Below are 17076 nucleotides of genomic sequence, written 5' to 3' on the forward strand. Positions count from 1 at the left end.
TTTGCAGAGCCATACAAAAATGCGTATAAGATGGAGTTTTAATTAAATTTTAATTGTCAAATAATAATTGCAGTATTTTGTTAATATGGATGAATGAATTCGATCACTTGCATTACACTAAATTAGTGTATATTAAAAATTACTATACATGAAATTAATAAAATTAAATGTAAAAACATATATAAATATTTTAAACATTTAAATATCCAATAATAATATTGTTACATTATTTAACAGAATGTTATTAAACATGTAGATATTTCATTGTCGAAGTTGATTATATTATGTAGATATTGTATTATTTCATTGTCAAAGTTGATTATATTATGCTACTGCTTTTAAATATTATATTTATATGAACATTTAGAATTAATAGAAGTCTTTAGTAGTCTTTATTGTATATGATTTGCAGTAATCCAGTACGAGTGATCGAATTCACCATTAGATTAGAAATAAAAAAGTATAAAGAAAATTTTTTTTCTTAGGCAATTCTGCTGGAATTCATGCATATTTCAGCCATTAAGTTAATTAAAATTTAATCAAAATGACACACAGAAAAATTGATTAATCTATTATTATTATCTCTCATTTATATTATCTCTCTCATTAATAATAAATTAAAAGTCAGTTAGAAATTGACCAATCGTCAATTATTTTTCTTACATTCTCGATTGTGATTGGTCAATTTTTAGTTTCTGATTTATTACTGGATGGCCTTAAAGTTAATCTACGATGTTCTCTCTGCTATCTGTTTCTTTTCTATCACTTAAAATAAAATTTAATAAACCCGAAAGAGACAAGAAACATAAGATTATCAATAAAACTGTCATAAAGGAAGAAAAAGGCAAGAAAAAAAAAACAAGAAACAGAAAGCAAAGATATTGTAAATTAGCCTTTAAAGCTCACATCCTTATTTTTCCTGCTGATATCCCCGGAAAAATTGGTGTCAGCATGGATTGCGCGATACAATTGGCTCCAATTTGCCAACGCGGACCAACGGCGGAGCGGTGTTTGTGTCGCGTTCGGCCAATCGCGACGTGCCACACCAACACATGGTGCTCGGCGGCACGGAATTCCACGGAGAGTGGTCGCGGTGAGGGTGTCACGTTCGGCTTTTTGTTGATTTAAAAGGGACTGCAATGCGCGAATGTGTGTTCTGAATGGTGTACAGCTGAGAGCCGTTTCCCCTGAGTACGTCGTGTATCGTCGCAAGACCTAAGCTCAAGGTGAGCGCGCGTTAATTCGCCCGCTTTCCCGATCGACGTGTCTCACGTCGCCGGTATTTATAACCAAGTTTGACAGCTAGACAGAGCATGACAGTACGTAGGTCTCGTGCCTTGATCCGCATGAGCATGCACATTAACATTCTTGAATTATCATATGGATTTCTTTGTCGCGATCTTACTTCACGTCTGTCTCGATTTCCAGATGGGATTCTCACAGAGAGGCATGTCGATGGCTTCACTAGCCCTATTCATAATCGCCACCTTCGTCGGCATCAGCGAAGAACTTGCCGTCATGAGCATCGACCTTGGTAGTGAATGGATGAAGGTCGCTATCGTCTCGGTACGTGACATCTGTTTGTAACGAATCCAACCGATTGGTTCTTGTATTAGAAAGTCTACGTTCAGCAGCTTTACAACTAACTAAAAGAGTACTACTATCGTACAACTCTTTAATATGACTTGCCCTTAATCTTCCAACCAGGCTGCGTTCGCTTTGCAGCTTACAGCGCTTACAAGCATCAATTGTCCATGTTTAATATTTACTAAACAACAAGGATGAAACAATACTTAAAGTGTTGTGAACGCCAAAGCGAACACAGCCAAATATATAAACCAATTATATCAAAGAATTTTACAACAGTTATAAAGCTTTCTCTGCTGGACACAGCCAAAGTTTTATTAATTAAATGTAACTGTTACATCTTTATATTAAAAAAAAATGAGCATGTTTCTTATGAAATATCTTTTTATTCTTTGATCCACAGCCTGGTGTTCCTATGGAAATAGCTTTAAACAAAGAGTCAAAGAGGAAAACACCGGTCACGATTGCGTTCAGGGATGGAGAGAGATCATTCGGCGAGGATGCTCAAGTAATTGGAGTGAGATTTCCTCAGAACACCTTCTTTTACATTCTAGACCTTCTAGGAAAACCTATAGACAATCCGTTAGTACAACTCTACCGAAAAAGATTTCCTTACTATGACATCATTGCCGATGATGAGAGAAAAACTGTAGCATTTAGATTGAATGAAAACACGACGTACACTCCGGAAGAACTACTCGCACAGATATTGCACAAAGGTAAAGAGATCGCAGAAGCTTCCGCCCATCAGAAGATCAATGAAGCCGTTATCACTGTGCCGGGATTCTTCAATCAGGCTGAAAGGAAGGCACTGATTCAAGCGGCGGAACTCGCCGGTTTGAAAGTGTTACAGCTCATAAACGATTACATGGCAGTAGCTTTAAATTATGGCGTATTCGGTAGAACTGAAATAAATGATTCTGCTCATTACATTATGTTTTATGACATGGGAGCTAGCAGCACTACTGCGACAGTGGTCAGTTACCAAAACATAAAAACGAAAGAGAGGGGTTTCCTCGAGACCAATCCTCATGTTACTGTATTGGGTGTGGGATATGATCGCACGCTTGGAGGATTAGAAATGCAAATCAGATTGCAGCATTATTTAGCACAAGAGTTTGACGCTCTTAAAAAGACGCCGAACTCTGTGTTCAAGAGCCCGAGAGCGATGGCGAAGCTCTTTAAGGAAGCTGGACGCGTCAAAACTGTACTTAGTGCCAACGCAGATCACTTTGCCCAGATAGAAAGTTTAATAGACGATATTGACTTCAAGTTGCAAGTCTCGAGAGAGAAGCTGGAAGAGATATGCGCTGATTTATTTGAACGTGTAGCGAATCCTGTGAAGGTTGCATTGGAAACTTCAGGTGACTATCTTTTAAAATAACACTATCATGTTTCTTGCAAATATGTACTTAAATACTAAATGTATTTACGTGAAATTATTTTAGGTTTAACAATGGATATCATATCACATGTTGTATTGGTGGGGGCAGGTACTCGCATGCCAAAGGTACAAGAGACATTGTCCCAATATGTAAACACAGAATTATCAAAAAATGTAAATACGGATGAAGCAGCTGCTTTAGGAGCTGCGTATAAAGCAGCTGATCTTAGTCAGGGTTTCAAGGTCAAGAAGTTTGTCACGAAAGATGCATTGTTGTTTCCTATTCAAATCACATTTGATAGAACTGTTGATAATAAAATTAGACAGGTAAAAGATTATTATATGATATTTAACTTTTTTTTATATATTTTAATCCTTTGTATATATGTATATTTTTTCTTTTTAAAATTTATTTTTGTATAGGTGAAGAAGACGTTATTTGGCAGAATGAATCCTTTTCCACAAAAAAAGATTATTACATTTAATAAACACACGAATGATTTCGATTTTCATGTAAATTATGCTGAGTTAGATTATTTGCCTGCTAGTGAGGTAATGTAAGTATCTACAGCTATTATTTATTTGTAATAAGAACAAGTTAACACAGGAAATAGATTAATATTATTTTAAATATCAAAATGTTCATACTTCTAAAACTATAGATGAAATTTTTTACAGTTCTATTGGTGATTTACATTTATCTACTATATCGCTGAGTGGTGTAGCCGAAGCTTTAGAAAAGCATGCCAACGAAGGCGCCGAGAGTAAAGGAATCAAAGTGCACTTTAATATAGATGATAGCGGCGTATTGAATTTATTGACTGTAGAATTAGTTTCCGAAAAATCGAGTACTGTTGATGAAGAAGAGGGTACTTTCTCAATACTTGGCTCAACTATTAGTAAATTCTTTGCAGGTTTGTGCCGAAGGCAATGCAAAAAATGATGCCATTTGTTTTTGCATGTTATGAATCACAATTTTGATGAAATATTTGCACTATACTAGTTCTTCTTTATATTCTGTTGATATATATTGAAGAACTGTTTTATTTCTCAAGGAAAGATTTGTGTTATTTTTAAAACTTTATAAAAATTAAAAAGTTATTTCATGTTACGTTTTAAAATCATTTTTTGCAAGCATTTTTATATCAAGGAATAAGTAGATGCTTTTAAAAAAATAGATAGTATTATCACTGAGCAGGGCTTAGATTTTGTTGTCGTTAACAATTAAACTTTTGTAGCAATATAAATTCTAAAAATTTATACATTAATAGAATAATTTATGTTAATAGAATGATTCCTGTTGTATTGACGGTAATATTTTGTATTCATGGAATATTCGTGTCAATTATTTCGTTATATAAAGTGAAATTTTGAAGACCAAGTTAATTGCGCTTAAGTTTGCGCAATTAATTGTCAATGATATAAAACTAGGCCCTGATTATAAATTATGCAGGTATAGAGAGGAACACATTAAATGAAGTCTTAATCTTTCAGGTTCTTCTTTAGAAAAAGAAACTGTGGAAAAGACAGAAGAACCGCCAAAGGAGGATATAAAACCAGTGCATGAAGAGCCAGAATTTTTGGAATCGACAAAAGAGACAGACGAGAAAGAGAAAAAGAAAAGTGAGACAAAAGTGAACGAAGAGAAGACTGCAAATAAAACCGAGAAGGCGGACAAAGAGAAGAAGGCTACGATTGTTCAAATTAAAGAACCTATCAGTTCGAAAGAAGTCAAATTAGGATCACAAATCTTGTCCGGTGAAAAACTCACAGAAACTCGAGACAAGTGAGCATAAATATTATATATTTATTTGTAATGTGAAGTAATTAAATTATTTCCATCTTTAGTATTCTGCTAATTTAAATTTGTTAAATAAAACTGTTATTGTAACTTTAATTTTTTATTGCCATTATCTCTTTTCTCTTAACAAGAAAATATAATCTGCATAATTATGATAAATATAATTTCTACTATTGTATTTTACTAACATTTTATTTATTTTTTTCTTTTAGGATACATCGTTTGGACGTGCACGATTCGGAGAAAGCGCGTCGTGAGACCGCGTTGAACAATCTCGAGTCATACGTAATCGACGCGCAGCAGAAATTCGATTCCAAGGAATTTTCGGACGCGGCTACCGATAAGGAGATCGAGGAAATTCGAAAAGCGTGCGCTGAGATCTCTGAGTGGTTGTACGAGGATGGATTCACCGCGACCGCAGAAGTGTATGAAGAGAAGTTAATGGAACTCCAAAAGTTAACCAACGACGTTTACGAGAGGGTCTCCGAATACCGAGATCGGCCAGAGGTCTTAAACGGAATGGTTTCGCTACTCAAAGGCAGTAGATTGTTCCTAGAGAATATGCGCAATTTGAGTCTAACAAGTGAAGTCATTACGTCTGTTGAAATCGAGACATTAGAAAAAGCAATCAATGAGACACAGGTAATGGTTTATTTTTTAATATCTAAAGCGATTTTTTAAATTGAAACATGCTATTGTTATAAGTCTATAATATTAGTGTAATAAAAAACTGATATTTTAGGATTATTATGATATGATTTCAAAATATTTCGCGGATGCGCCGCTAAATATACCAGTAAAATACAAGATCCGCCAAATTGTGAATAAAATGGATCTACTCGATAGAGAAATTAAATACCTTCTAAACAAGGTAAAGATTTGGAAACCAAAACAAGAAACTACGGCAAATCAAACAACAGATAGTAAGGCCGAGCGTACGATAGAAGAAAATAAAGAATCTACAACCGATTCTGATACTAAGAATGACAAATCTGCGGAAGAACAACCTTCCGACAATATGGAAGAGCAGCAACAAGAACCAATGTCAGAAACAACAGATACCACACAGGATCCGTTACAATTACCAGAAAGCGAGAAACCATTAACTAAAGAGGAAGTTCAGAAAGAAACGCATCATGAACTATAAGAAATAATTTATTTAAAAGTGTGATTCTCTGTTGTTGATCGACGATACTCGTCGATTTAGGCAATTTTTCTGTAGATTATTTTCATCAGGTGCATTTAAGATCGAAGCAGGAATTCTCTTATGCGTTGCCGATGTATAAGTTATTCTGCGAATGTCAATATAAGCTGTTCCATTTAATTAATAATATGTATCTATTTATACAAGGATATGGTTTTCATCGTTCATTTATTACATAATTAGTATTGCAAAATTGTCGATCTTATCAAAGATAATTGTGTTATACAAGTGCCAAGTGATAGCAGCTCGTGACAATTTATTTATTTGATACGCGGACATGCATAAAACTGGCCAGTGTGAGATTTATCTTGAATTTTTACAGAATAAATTTGTGACTTTACATGTAAAATACTTCTACTGCAAGCATATATTTTAATTAGTATACTATCATATGAAGTTGCAGTATAAAGCATATTATTGCGCTTGTTAAAACACGAATGATGAGAACATGCATAAAATAATTTTCTTTCATAAAATAATTCTTGCATATCTTTCAGAAAAAATGAATCTTTTTTTCTTTCAGGGAATGTAGTTATGAATCTTACATTCTCGCAAATGTACATGTATATCAGTAGTTTTCGAATGAATTTGTCACATTTCCTATATATAATGCATTGATTTGTATCATCTTTTTTATAAACGAAGATTCACATAAGTCTATTTTTTCATTATTTACGATATCATATTAAACAGGTATGACGTTTCTAATAATCTATTTCTTGAAAAAGTGAGATAGAATGTATAGAATATTGATTATTTTGTAAATGAATATAACGATTTACACGATGTAAGATAGATAAAAAATAACCTGTTCCTTGAAAATTATATAAGATAAAATTGTTTTTTTGGCTACACAATTTAAATTAATTCTTTGAAAATCACATAATATTCCATTGTCAAATTAAAGGGAATTAAAGAAATTGTCATTCCAATTTATAATTGTAAATTTAAATATTATTTATATTTATTAATTTGAATTAATAAAAAATATATAAAAGAGAGAGAGAAAGAGAAGGGGAGAGGAAAGATATCGGAATAAAGAAACAAATTGTATTGTGTGTGTCACCATTATTTTTTTTATAAATATTTATGACAAAATTATTAAAAAATTTAGTTTTCCACGGATAAAAAAACTAAATATTGCAATCAAAGATCTTCATATTTTCTTCCAGTCTTCTTATTCTTTATCGGTTGAATTTCTATTAATTTAATTTCTCCTGTCTAATTTTTCTTTATCAATTGACTTTTACTAGTGAGGTTATGTACACAGTATCGTCTGCCTTTTTCACTCGCGCTCTTTGAATTTCTCTTTCTAAACATTAAAAATTGCTTTAAAATTGCTTTAAAACGTGCTTTTATTTATGTAAAAAATACGTGGGTGAAGACTTTAAAGGAAAATTAAGAATAGAGAAGTTGCCAGAAATTGTCGGCCCTAATAAATTAAAAAAAAAAACGTGGTTAGACTATACATTAATCCCTGGAGCTGATGGTGAGTTTATTAGTTTATATTGGACTCACTATAAACTCTAATTATAAATCTCTATAAAAAATATCATTTTTTTTACGTTACATTTAAAAATTTGAATTATTCCTATTAAAATATATTTAATATTCTTTCGTTTTTATATGAGAATTATATTATTTTTGTTCGTTGAAATTAATATCTTTTAATTAATATAAATCAAACAGCATCAATAATTGTATTACAGATTTTAGTATCAGTTCCAGAGAATTAATTATATTGTTAAAATATGGCAATGCGTCAAATTTTCCCAAAATTATGGAAAAATATTAGTCCTGTAATGGTGAGAATACAATTCATGCGATATTTTAATTTTTATTTTTAATTACATTAAAAGAAATTCAATTTATTTGTAGTATACATCAGGTATGTTATTTGCACATTGTACCTCATTTGGCAAGCCTAATGAAAATGAGAAGTTGAAGCTGGACTCTCCAGACATAAAAAAGCTAACCCATGAGTATATGATAAAACAATCTACATTGGATGTTGCTAATAGTGCAACCCAGGCATTAACTGTCACATATATGGCTATAATAGATCTGAGCGTCGCATACAGGTAACAAAATAATAATATAAGTCTAGAGGAAAAAAAGATATCTCTGTGATGTTTTTTCATAATTTTATAGAATATTGTTGAACGAACTCATTTCTCTTCTCGAAGAAACTATAATACACAACGTAAATGATGCACACTGGGATCTGATTGTGGAAGTACGAAATGAAATGCAAGACAAGAAAGAAAAGATTACGGTAATAAAGAACTGCTTGAGAAACTACAATTCTTACTTGATGTAAAATTCTGTATATTTAATATCACAGTCCGAGTAAAGCCAAAAAATTCTCTTATACAAGAAAATATAAATAACATTGCATTATAGACACACATTGTACCATACAAATTTTTTAAAATTATACAAGTTAAAATGCAATTTCTTTTTCAATTAGCGCTTGGTTATCTATATGGATTATGTGCATAAAATGGCAGTAGCTAGCGCAGAATTAAGTTATATGTGTGAGATGGATAGTTTGACCAGTACACTTCAACAGAGGATAGAGGATGCGTTAAGTAAGGTAAAAGCAGAAATTGACAACAATATAGAGTTGGAACGAGCATACTGGCGTATACAGGAACAGTGCATCAAAGGTAGCAAAGAGAATATCAAGAAACAATAAATTTTTTAGGAGAAAGAGTCCAACATTCTCTTTCAAAATATGTTTTATTTGTTTTTTAAAAAAATTAAAAATAATTATGTATCTATGTTAATAAACAATTTTCCTCACATTTGCTAATATTTTGTACATCGTTAATATCAATCTTATTTAATTATTTTCTTTTTTCCTTTTTGTTAAACATATACTAGTCTATTGTATTAAAGTTGTATGAGATATTAATTATTTTATTCTTAAATATTTCTCTTATGATCTAGAATTTGTAACATCTTTATTATAAAAATATAATTTGAACAAAGTATGCCTCACTAATCTTTTTAATTTAGTCATGTATTCAAGAATTGTATGACTTTTTCATTACATTCATAATATTTTCAAATTTAATAAAATCAATAAGATAAATATATTCAATATAAGTGGCAGATGTATAATTATATCATTAATAGCAAAATTTATACCTCTCGTTTTTTGCAAATCTATTCGTATCATAAAACTCAAGTTTTTGAAATATCAAGACATACATATGCAAATAACTCACATAATTCAACACACAGTACACATGTCAATATAATAAATAAACGTAGGAAGAGAATATTTACAGACTTGTAAGAGCAGCGCTGCTTCAAACATCTAAATGAATCGAGACAATATGTCGACCGGGCACCATCACCAAGCCTAAGACTCTCGCTTCCGTGTGCTCCGTAGACAAATATTCAGTACACGAGCCCAAAATAACATTGGCATCACGATCCGTACATAAGAACGCTCCTCTCAACACCCTCCCATCGGTCATTTCGATACGTAGATGTCGATTTAACCAGCTCCTTAACTTCTGCTTGGCTGATGACTCCTCAGAGATGACTGTCTGCTAGAATCATAAAGTAAAGATTAAGAATATAACAAATACTTCTAGGAAAACTTTGTTCTTTAGAAACTTTAACTTTATGTAAATATGCTTGTCAGATTACTTGACTTTTATACAAAATACTTGTATTTAAAAAAGGTACATGCATTTATACAAGTGTACTGTTTTAGATACAGTCTTAAGATGTCATAAGTTAATCATAGAGCATATATTAGCATATTAAAACATTACTTTAAAATGATATTAAAATAAAAACCAACTATAAATACTAATGTATGACATTTTTTGTTTATTACATTACAAGTTACATTATTAGTATTTTCAATAAGAGATCTAATATAACATAATGTAACATGATGATTATTTAATCTCTGTTTAACATTGGCAAATAATTAGAATGGAATAATTCACTGTGTAACATCGTTATCCGTTTCTCTTGCAGGAAATCATTCTATGTATGAAAACTCATTTCAGAATCCTATCATATAATTAATACAAAGTCCTTCAAATTATTGTCATTAAAATAAACTTAATATTCATTCTTTTTTATGAGTTATGTTATTTTAGTTCCTTGAAATTAGTTAATTAACGTACTTTTAATCAAATGGTTAATAGGTTTCACAGATACAGTATTAGTAACTATAATGTTACAGATCTGACAGCTCCGGAGAATTAAATGACAGAAGGTGAAGAGAATATATGATATATCAATTGAAGGGTTTCAGTTTACGGAACATAACCTATGTGTATGATAAAAATTGATAAGAATCCGAATTTTGATGAGAAAGACATCATACGGTTTTTTGTAAAGTAATAGAAGATACTGCGAAAAGTCAGAAAGATGAATAAAGGGAGAAAAGCCATCGCTTATTATAAAGTTACCTCTTCATTCCCGTGAACATGCTCGTTGTTCACAACATTGCTCAAATTATGCACTGCCTCCTTCATACTCGCACTCATTGCACTCTCGTTATTTATTCTCATTCACGAATAACAGAATGAATTTCAGACCAACTGTTGTACCGCACTTCGCACTTCGATACCGTGATTTGTGGTGATTTGTGACTAACTCATGACTAAGTACTCATGACTAAGTACGGTTCAAATTTGTTTTTGATTTCTCTACTAAAATGATGGAAGACAGGTGAGACAACTTGAAGAATGCGCAGTAGGGCCAAAATTACGATAATTAGGGTGTCATTAGGGTGAGTCTTTATGGAGAAGAAAAAGATGGAATAGAACAGTATAAACGGGAAGGAAACATCCTTAGACTAATTAAAGAAGAAGAAGGAAAGGAAACACAGCAGCATGAAAAGGCACCTTATTTAGCAATGTGATTGTTTCTTATTTTTTAATTTTAATTTAACACATTCGATTGCTACTTTACTCACTCAGTGAGTACGAATAAAATAATTAACGATTAGTGTACTGAGTACACTTATTGAAGTTTAATTTTCTATCAGATCCCGATCAATAACTTGTCAATAATTGCAGTTCTTTCCTTTGCAAAAAAAAAACTCCGCCGCCACGTCTGTCCTAGCATGACCTCGCTGCGGTAAATTTAGGAACGCACTTGGCACAATCACCTGTATGTACATATCTACGGCAGTGACAGCAGAACCGGTGCATTTCTCAACATTTTGCTACGTGTCATGTACGCAAATCTGATTTGCACCAGGAACTGACGAGCGTGGATATCTCCCCATATTCCTTTCTCACGTCGCCTCGTGCGCCTTCAAAGGTAGTGGCATCTTGGCGATCTTGGCGATTTTAAATTGAGACAGTTCTAGAAAGTTCGCGTGAACAAAAATTCTTGAATCGACGAACACTCTAAAACATATGCGTGACGAATACGATTACACTCTGCGATTGTATCATGTCGATTAAAGCTTGCTAATATTTTTGTCAGAATATAAGAAATATTCAAATCGCTATGACCTTTTAAAAAATTTAATTTACTCTCTTCAACAATTCAGAGCTATTCAGAGATTTACACATATCTTTTCAATATATCATTGGATATGATTTTTCTTTATTTGAAAAAACAGATGAATACTTGTCTCAATACAATTAAGTAGACGAATGAATGCTTGTCTTAATACAGTTGTGTTAATTTGCAGCTGTAAAATATGCGGCAATTAAAAGGGAAAACGAAAGAGACGAATAAACAGAAGAAAGAGCGAAAAAAGGAGTTCCTTGAGAACAAGCAGAGAGTGTTCACGGTTGTGTTGCCTACCATAGCTGCGATATTTGTGATAATAGCGGCATATATCTACGTTAAAACCCGTCCAAAACTCATGGAGTACTAATTATTATGCCATTTGTCATTCATTCACTCAGATGAAATAACTGTGCTGTATCTCGACAATGCATAGACAATTCCATGTTGTATTCTCATAATTCATATGAAAGTTTTTCTAAATGGAGGCACATTCCACTGTTCTCCCCAGAAACATTTCATACCTAAATCATATATTAGAAACAAGATGCCGTTTTTGCAAATGTCTGTATTGTTTAATTTGATAAGAACATATTTTTCAAGTCAAGAATTATCTAATATATTAAGATATATAATTATCAGATATAAAACTTAGGAGTTTTTTACAAAAACATTACTGCATGAGAGAAGTTCGTTAATTATATTGCCTTTCTAATAAACGATTAAATTTGTTTATACATCGAATAGTGTACATAAATTTACCTTAATTTGCGTCTTCCTCGATTCTTCTCTTTTCGTGCTTCTATTTAATGTGTTCTTGAGATATCGTAGAATTACATAAATACAGAATTTTGTTCATGTAATATTCTGACTTTATTTTTTTATTGTATTAAATATCACATGCGAAAAGTCCATATCTGTAAAACAAATTTTATTAATTAATTAAATTAAATTGGAAGATGTTAGCATGTAAAACATTCAAATAATAAATATGGGTCCAATGCGATATAAAAATATATTTGTTATACATAAATAGTGTTACATGTGTTGTCTCTTCTCGCCTTCTTATCAAGTGTTTTCTCGACTTTAAACTTAATATGTATTCCCATCATATATAATTATAACTAGTATCGAGAGAGAATTCCTCTCATAAAGTATAAAAAATGATATCGATTTTATTTTTTTGAGAGTATAACAAAAACAGATCTTTTTTGATCCTTGATTATAAAATTAATCACATTTAAAATATTTTATTTAATTCGAACTAAAAATACAAATTGATGCCACTACTAAGTATAATACAAAAACCTTTCATTATTTAGTCTAAAAATATTATTTAAATAAATCATTTAAAAAAGGTCGAAAAAGATTTATATGTAAATTTTACAAAAACTCATTTTAATGTATGAATTTATGATATAAATATCAATTGTAATATCAAAAATATGGAAGAGGAATTTAGAAAAGATTGTTGAAAGATTCTTGATTTTTTTTGCAATTAACACTCTGCGAGGCTCAAAGGGACTCTTTTACTTAAATTTAAATCGTTAAACAATTTACGTTGTTTCGAACTTGGGTAAACAAAGTAGAAAGACGAGCATCGCGCTAATATCGAAACGCAGCGTCGCGGACACGTGGATGATAACCAATAGGGAGGCAACACGTATTCACGCCTCTATGTATTATCGCCGGTGACGGTTTCTTGCTCGATTCTATTGTTAATTACTGCCGAGAGCACCGATCCATGATGGATTACACGGTGTTTTTATTCTTTTCAAGTTTCGTAATAGTCTTGTTTCACATAAATTACATTCAAGGTATTCTTTGCATTTATTTCATAGAAATATGATTGCTTATAAATGTAGATCAATAGGTTATGTTATTTCCATCACTGAAAGTGTCATTTTGTATCATATCAATATGTATATTTCTTGTTTGATTTTCGTATCATATCAATATGTATATTTCTTGTTTGATTTTATTTGTGTTGATTGATCATATTCGCATTATAATTAACGCCAGGGACATTTTCAATTGCATATAAATGTTTTTATAATATAATTGGCATACCTCAGTATCTTAATACAAGTGGAATATTGTGTATGTAATCTTTGTCTGTATATCTCAATTTGATACATACATTTTATAGCTAAAGGGACTCAACATGTAACATGCGGCTCTGTACTAAAGTTAATGAATGTAGATTATAATGTAAGGTTGCACTCCCACGAAGTAAAGTATGGTAGTGGCAGTGGACAACAATCTGTAACAGGTACTAATGCGAAAGAAGATGGTAATTCCTACTGGCTTGTCAAAGCTGAATCAGGAAAGCAATGTATGCGAGGGTGAGCTGATTTATATTCATGTATTGATTACTGTAATTTTTACCTGTGCACATATTGTGATCTTTTCAATAGGAGGCCAATTAAGTGCGGAGATATTATCAGATTGGAGCACGTTGTGACAAAAAAGAATCTTCACTCGCATCTTGTTAGCTCACCCCTAACTGGAAAACAGGAGGTCTCCGCTTATGGGGATAACAAGGGAGAAGGTGATACTGGCGATAATTGGATGTTAATATGTCACACTGATTTTTGGGAAAGAGATGATACAATTATGTTGAAGCACATTGATACTGAAAAGTAAATATACTCTCCTCTATGGATTTTCGATATAGATAAAAGATAGTATCATTTAGATATTTAATAATATTGTGTGTTTAGGTACTTGGCTGTTAGTGGCAGAACTTATGGTACTCCAATTAGTGGCCAGACTGAGGTAGTAGGTGAATATTCTTCAAGCAGTCCTCATACACAATGGTCTGTGATGGAAGGATTGTTTATTCATCCTAATGATTTCAAAGCACAGCATTATCAACATACAGAATTATAAGACAATTTTTAACAGTAATTTAATTTAATCTGCAAGAATATGTATATATGCGTTGCAAAGAATGCGTGAATAAATTTGGGAAAAGTGCATCATTATCAAAACAAATATCATTAAATGAGGTTTATTTCTTAAGCTCAATATATTTGTTATAAAACTGCGCTTTCAAGATTTTCAGGATTAAGAAAAAATTTACAGAATCAGTTGTTTAAAGTTCGTGAATACAATTATATTGGTTTGAAACTTAATGTAATATCCTTATGCTATTATATTTTGCACTCATACATCATTGTATTTAAAATATTTATATTTATAGTAATCATATGAATAAAATAAGTAATTAAATAAATTAAAATCACATAGTATACCAAATAATTCAGAAAGATAACTGTAATATCACTGTTGAGCATACATGTAAAGCAAATCGAACCAAATATAAAATATATATCCGAAAATGATTATTACCGAAACAAAATAAATAATATAAACAATATTTATATAGAATATCTATTTACACATATTAACTTAGTCTCAATAAACATTAATTTCTGAATTAATCATATAAGAAATACGCGAATTATTTATTACACGATCTGAATTTACGCATTATAAGAATACTTTCACTACTCATGTATGAAAAGTGCAAAAACCATTAAGGAAGAATATCTATCTATAGACTTCATTAATATCCTAGAACATTCGATAATTATAAAATACGCTCATATCTGTGTTCTCTGTCATGTATTAATGCATAAGTATATATTGTACATATGATTGTATTTATTGCTACGTAAGTACATAATAAAGAAATATGTGTGTTAGATTTAATTAGGGTTCATTATTTATTCGACTAGTCTCATACTTCCTTTAGTTCATACTTGCCATTGATATCTCGCGTGCCTACGAGACCGTTATATGGAAAGATAATATTCGATAGACCGTAACTTCCAAAGATCTCCTTCAAATTTTGTCTTCCTGTTACATTAACGTAACGTTGTTTGCCGGTTAAACAACTGTGCAACTTCCATATGCCAAACACCAAACAGATACACAGGATCGACATCAGTGTATCAAATATCGTGACTAAAAGTATACTCGAACTATCTCTAGAACGCAGCAATCTCGCCAAGGCAATAGGAAAACCAAAGTTCAGGAATATATTGAAGTAATCCGCGTCGTTCTTCACTATATGATTAATGTTCTCGTACATGTATGGACCTAGCACGCACAAGGAGTACAAGCATGTTAGCGAGGTGTAGAAACAAAATAGGATAAAGTTGCCCATGTTCTGGCGAAGTATGCAGGCACCCAGGAAGAAGCAATGATGATCCTTGAAATGAAAACACTTCTTACAGAAGACGCAGTGCTGTGTTGGTTTGCACATGTAACTTTGACACTTCTCGCAGTGCCAGAACTTGTAGGTCGTATTATGAGTTGGTAGTTGTGTACTGTTGATCTGTTCGACCTTACGCTGTGTGATCACGCTGCACAAGTTATTCTGTATCTCCTTGACTTTCATTGGATTCGACTTACAGCTGATGCTGTACACCGAATACCAGTTGAGATATACTTGCATGCAGAGGAAGACGAAGACCGGCGAGACTTTTTCATTGATGTAAATCGTAATTGCAATGACAAATACAGTGGATATTAACGTCACTAACGGACATAACTGTTTAACAATTTTCAGGCAAGTTTTTATATACTGAGGCCGAGGCATACCTCATCAATAAATAATATCTTTACATCTATAATGTATAAAATCAATTTTTGCAGATGTATATGTAAAACTAATTTTCAGACACCTATTCGAGCATGAATCTCTTTATTTTATACAATTTCTTCTGGTATTTATATTTCTGAAAAGATAATAAGTTTTTTAAAAAAATATTTTTAATGATATAATTCGTTCTTATTTTGATTTTGTGCTAAGAAGAAATACATATTTTTCTTTAATATAAAGGTACATAATTGTTAAAAATCAACAATGTGTTATTAATTTTCGGTATATAGAATCGTTCACTGACCTTAATCATAACCTCTAATTTATTCCCATACGTTTCATTTAATTTTTATTTAATTTAACAGATCGTAGCTATTTTCGAAATAAACACGATTCTTTATAACGACCAACAGGCAGTTGTCATAACATAATTTCCTTAAATATATTCGTATTTTTCATAGCAATAACAGATCTTTCCACTAGTACATTTCAACGTATTGTACATACATGCGTCTATCATGTACGTATATCATGTGATACGTATGTAATTAAAAATCACATTGTTGATAGACGTTAATAATAGAAGCATATCGGCGGTGCATATTCGTATAAAAGATAATCACATTACCAAGTCTGTTCAAAAGTTATCCCTTATAATTGCATTTTTCTCAATATTTAATTGTAATTTAGGCTTTCTTTTTTATATTTTCCTCTCTAAAGCCACTTGGAAATTCTTCTAAACTTTTTGTCCAAAAAATCTTTCGATATCTCCAAAAAGAAAAACTTTCAAATTTGATAGAAATTTTATTAAATTGGCACACAAAAAACACACTAAAAAAACACTAAACTAATTATGCCAGAAAGATTTCTCACATTTAAGTAATAAGTAATAAGAAAATATCTACATTAATATATTATTTAAATTAAAAAATTAGGTCCTTCGGAAAATATTTCGGAGAAAGCAGAACGGATGATTGATGAGGATTTAA

At 31.5% G+C, this 17076-nt stretch overlaps 6 protein-coding genes across 9 annotated transcripts; 4 read left to right on the forward strand and 2 right to left on the reverse strand.

Annotated features, from left to right (window-relative positions):
* Positions 1 to 1067: 1067 nt before the first annotated feature.
* On the forward strand, positions 1068 to 6631 carry Grp170 (hypoxia up-regulated Grp170 co-chaperone protein). Of its 3 annotated transcripts, none has more exons than XM_011069956.2 (9): positions 1068 to 1319; positions 1429 to 1566; positions 1991 to 2951; positions 3036 to 3298; positions 3395 to 3528; positions 3650 to 3885; positions 4466 to 4757; positions 4985 to 5414; positions 5515 to 6631. In XM_011069956.2, exons 1-9 carry the CDS (start codon positions 1314 to 1316, stop codon positions 5917 to 5919), a joined length of 2865 nt encoding a protein of 954 aa, XP_011068258.1. In that variant the 5' UTR covers positions 1068 to 1313; the 3' UTR covers positions 5920 to 6631. The 3 variants fall into 3 exon arrangements, with proteins under 3 accessions (XP_011068258.1, XP_011068274.1, XP_011068266.1); XM_011069972.2 differs by having other exon boundaries at positions 3650 to 3840; XM_011069964.2 differs by having other exon boundaries at positions 1068 to 1226.
* Positions 6632 to 6773: 142 nt separating this feature from the next.
* LOC105154422 (uncharacterized) lies at positions 6774 to 8783 on the forward strand. The gene is made up of 5 exons (XM_011069935.2): positions 6774 to 7465; positions 7686 to 7781; positions 7855 to 8057; positions 8128 to 8251; positions 8447 to 8783. The coding sequence occupies exons 2-5, from the start codon at positions 7728 to 7730 to the stop codon at positions 8672 to 8674; spliced, it is 609 nt and encodes a 202-aa protein (XP_011068237.1). The 5' UTR covers positions 6774 to 7465; positions 7686 to 7727; the 3' UTR covers positions 8675 to 8783.
* Sbat (LSMD1 domain-containing protein Sbat) lies at positions 8700 to 10700 on the reverse strand. Of its 2 annotated transcripts, none has more exons than XM_011069901.2 (2): positions 10419 to 10700; positions 8700 to 9539 (listed from the first exon to the last, which is right to left on the reverse strand). In XM_011069901.2, exons 1-2 carry the CDS (start codon positions 10518 to 10520, stop codon positions 9294 to 9296), a joined length of 348 nt encoding a protein of 115 aa, XP_011068203.1. In that variant the 5' UTR covers positions 10521 to 10700; the 3' UTR covers positions 8700 to 9293. The 2 variants fall into 2 exon arrangements, with proteins under 2 accessions (XP_011068203.1, XP_011068212.1); XM_011069910.2 differs by having other exon boundaries at positions 8700 to 9536; positions 10419 to 10560.
* A 435-nt stretch (positions 10701 to 11135) lies between these two features.
* LOC147910653 (single-pass membrane and coiled-coil domain-containing protein 4 homolog) lies at positions 11136 to 12508 on the forward strand. Its single transcript, XM_087416704.1, has 2 exons — positions 11136 to 11277; positions 11657 to 12508. The coding sequence occupies exon 2, from the start codon at positions 11666 to 11668 to the stop codon at positions 11843 to 11845; it is 180 nt and encodes a 59-aa protein (XP_087272830.1). The 5' UTR covers positions 11136 to 11277; positions 11657 to 11665; the 3' UTR covers positions 11846 to 12508.
* Positions 12509 to 13120: 612 nt separating this feature from the next.
* Positions 13121 to 15192, forward strand: LOC105154411 (stromal cell-derived factor 2). The gene is made up of 4 exons (XM_011069923.2): positions 13121 to 13292; positions 13625 to 13820; positions 13893 to 14117; positions 14199 to 15192. The coding sequence occupies exons 1-4, from the start codon at positions 13220 to 13222 to the stop codon at positions 14365 to 14367; spliced, it is 663 nt and encodes a 220-aa protein (XP_011068225.1). The 5' UTR covers positions 13121 to 13219; the 3' UTR covers positions 14368 to 15192.
* Positions 14473 to 16967, reverse strand: LOC105154393 (palmitoyltransferase ZDHHC3). The gene is made up of 2 exons (XM_011069889.2): positions 16392 to 16967; positions 14473 to 16223 (listed from the first exon to the last, which is right to left on the reverse strand). The coding sequence occupies exon 2, from the start codon at positions 16082 to 16084 to the stop codon at positions 15221 to 15223; it is 864 nt and encodes a 287-aa protein (XP_011068191.1). The 5' UTR covers positions 16085 to 16223; positions 16392 to 16967; the 3' UTR covers positions 14473 to 15220.
* Between the last annotated feature and the right edge of the window lie 109 nt (positions 16968 to 17076).

Source organism: Acromyrmex echinatior, chromosome 2 (assembly GCF_024713525.1).
Source record: "Acromyrmex echinatior isolate Ae372 chromosome 2, ASM2471352v2, whole genome shotgun sequence".
Classification (NCBI taxonomy): domain Eukaryota; kingdom Metazoa; phylum Arthropoda; class Insecta; order Hymenoptera; family Formicidae; genus Acromyrmex; species Acromyrmex echinatior.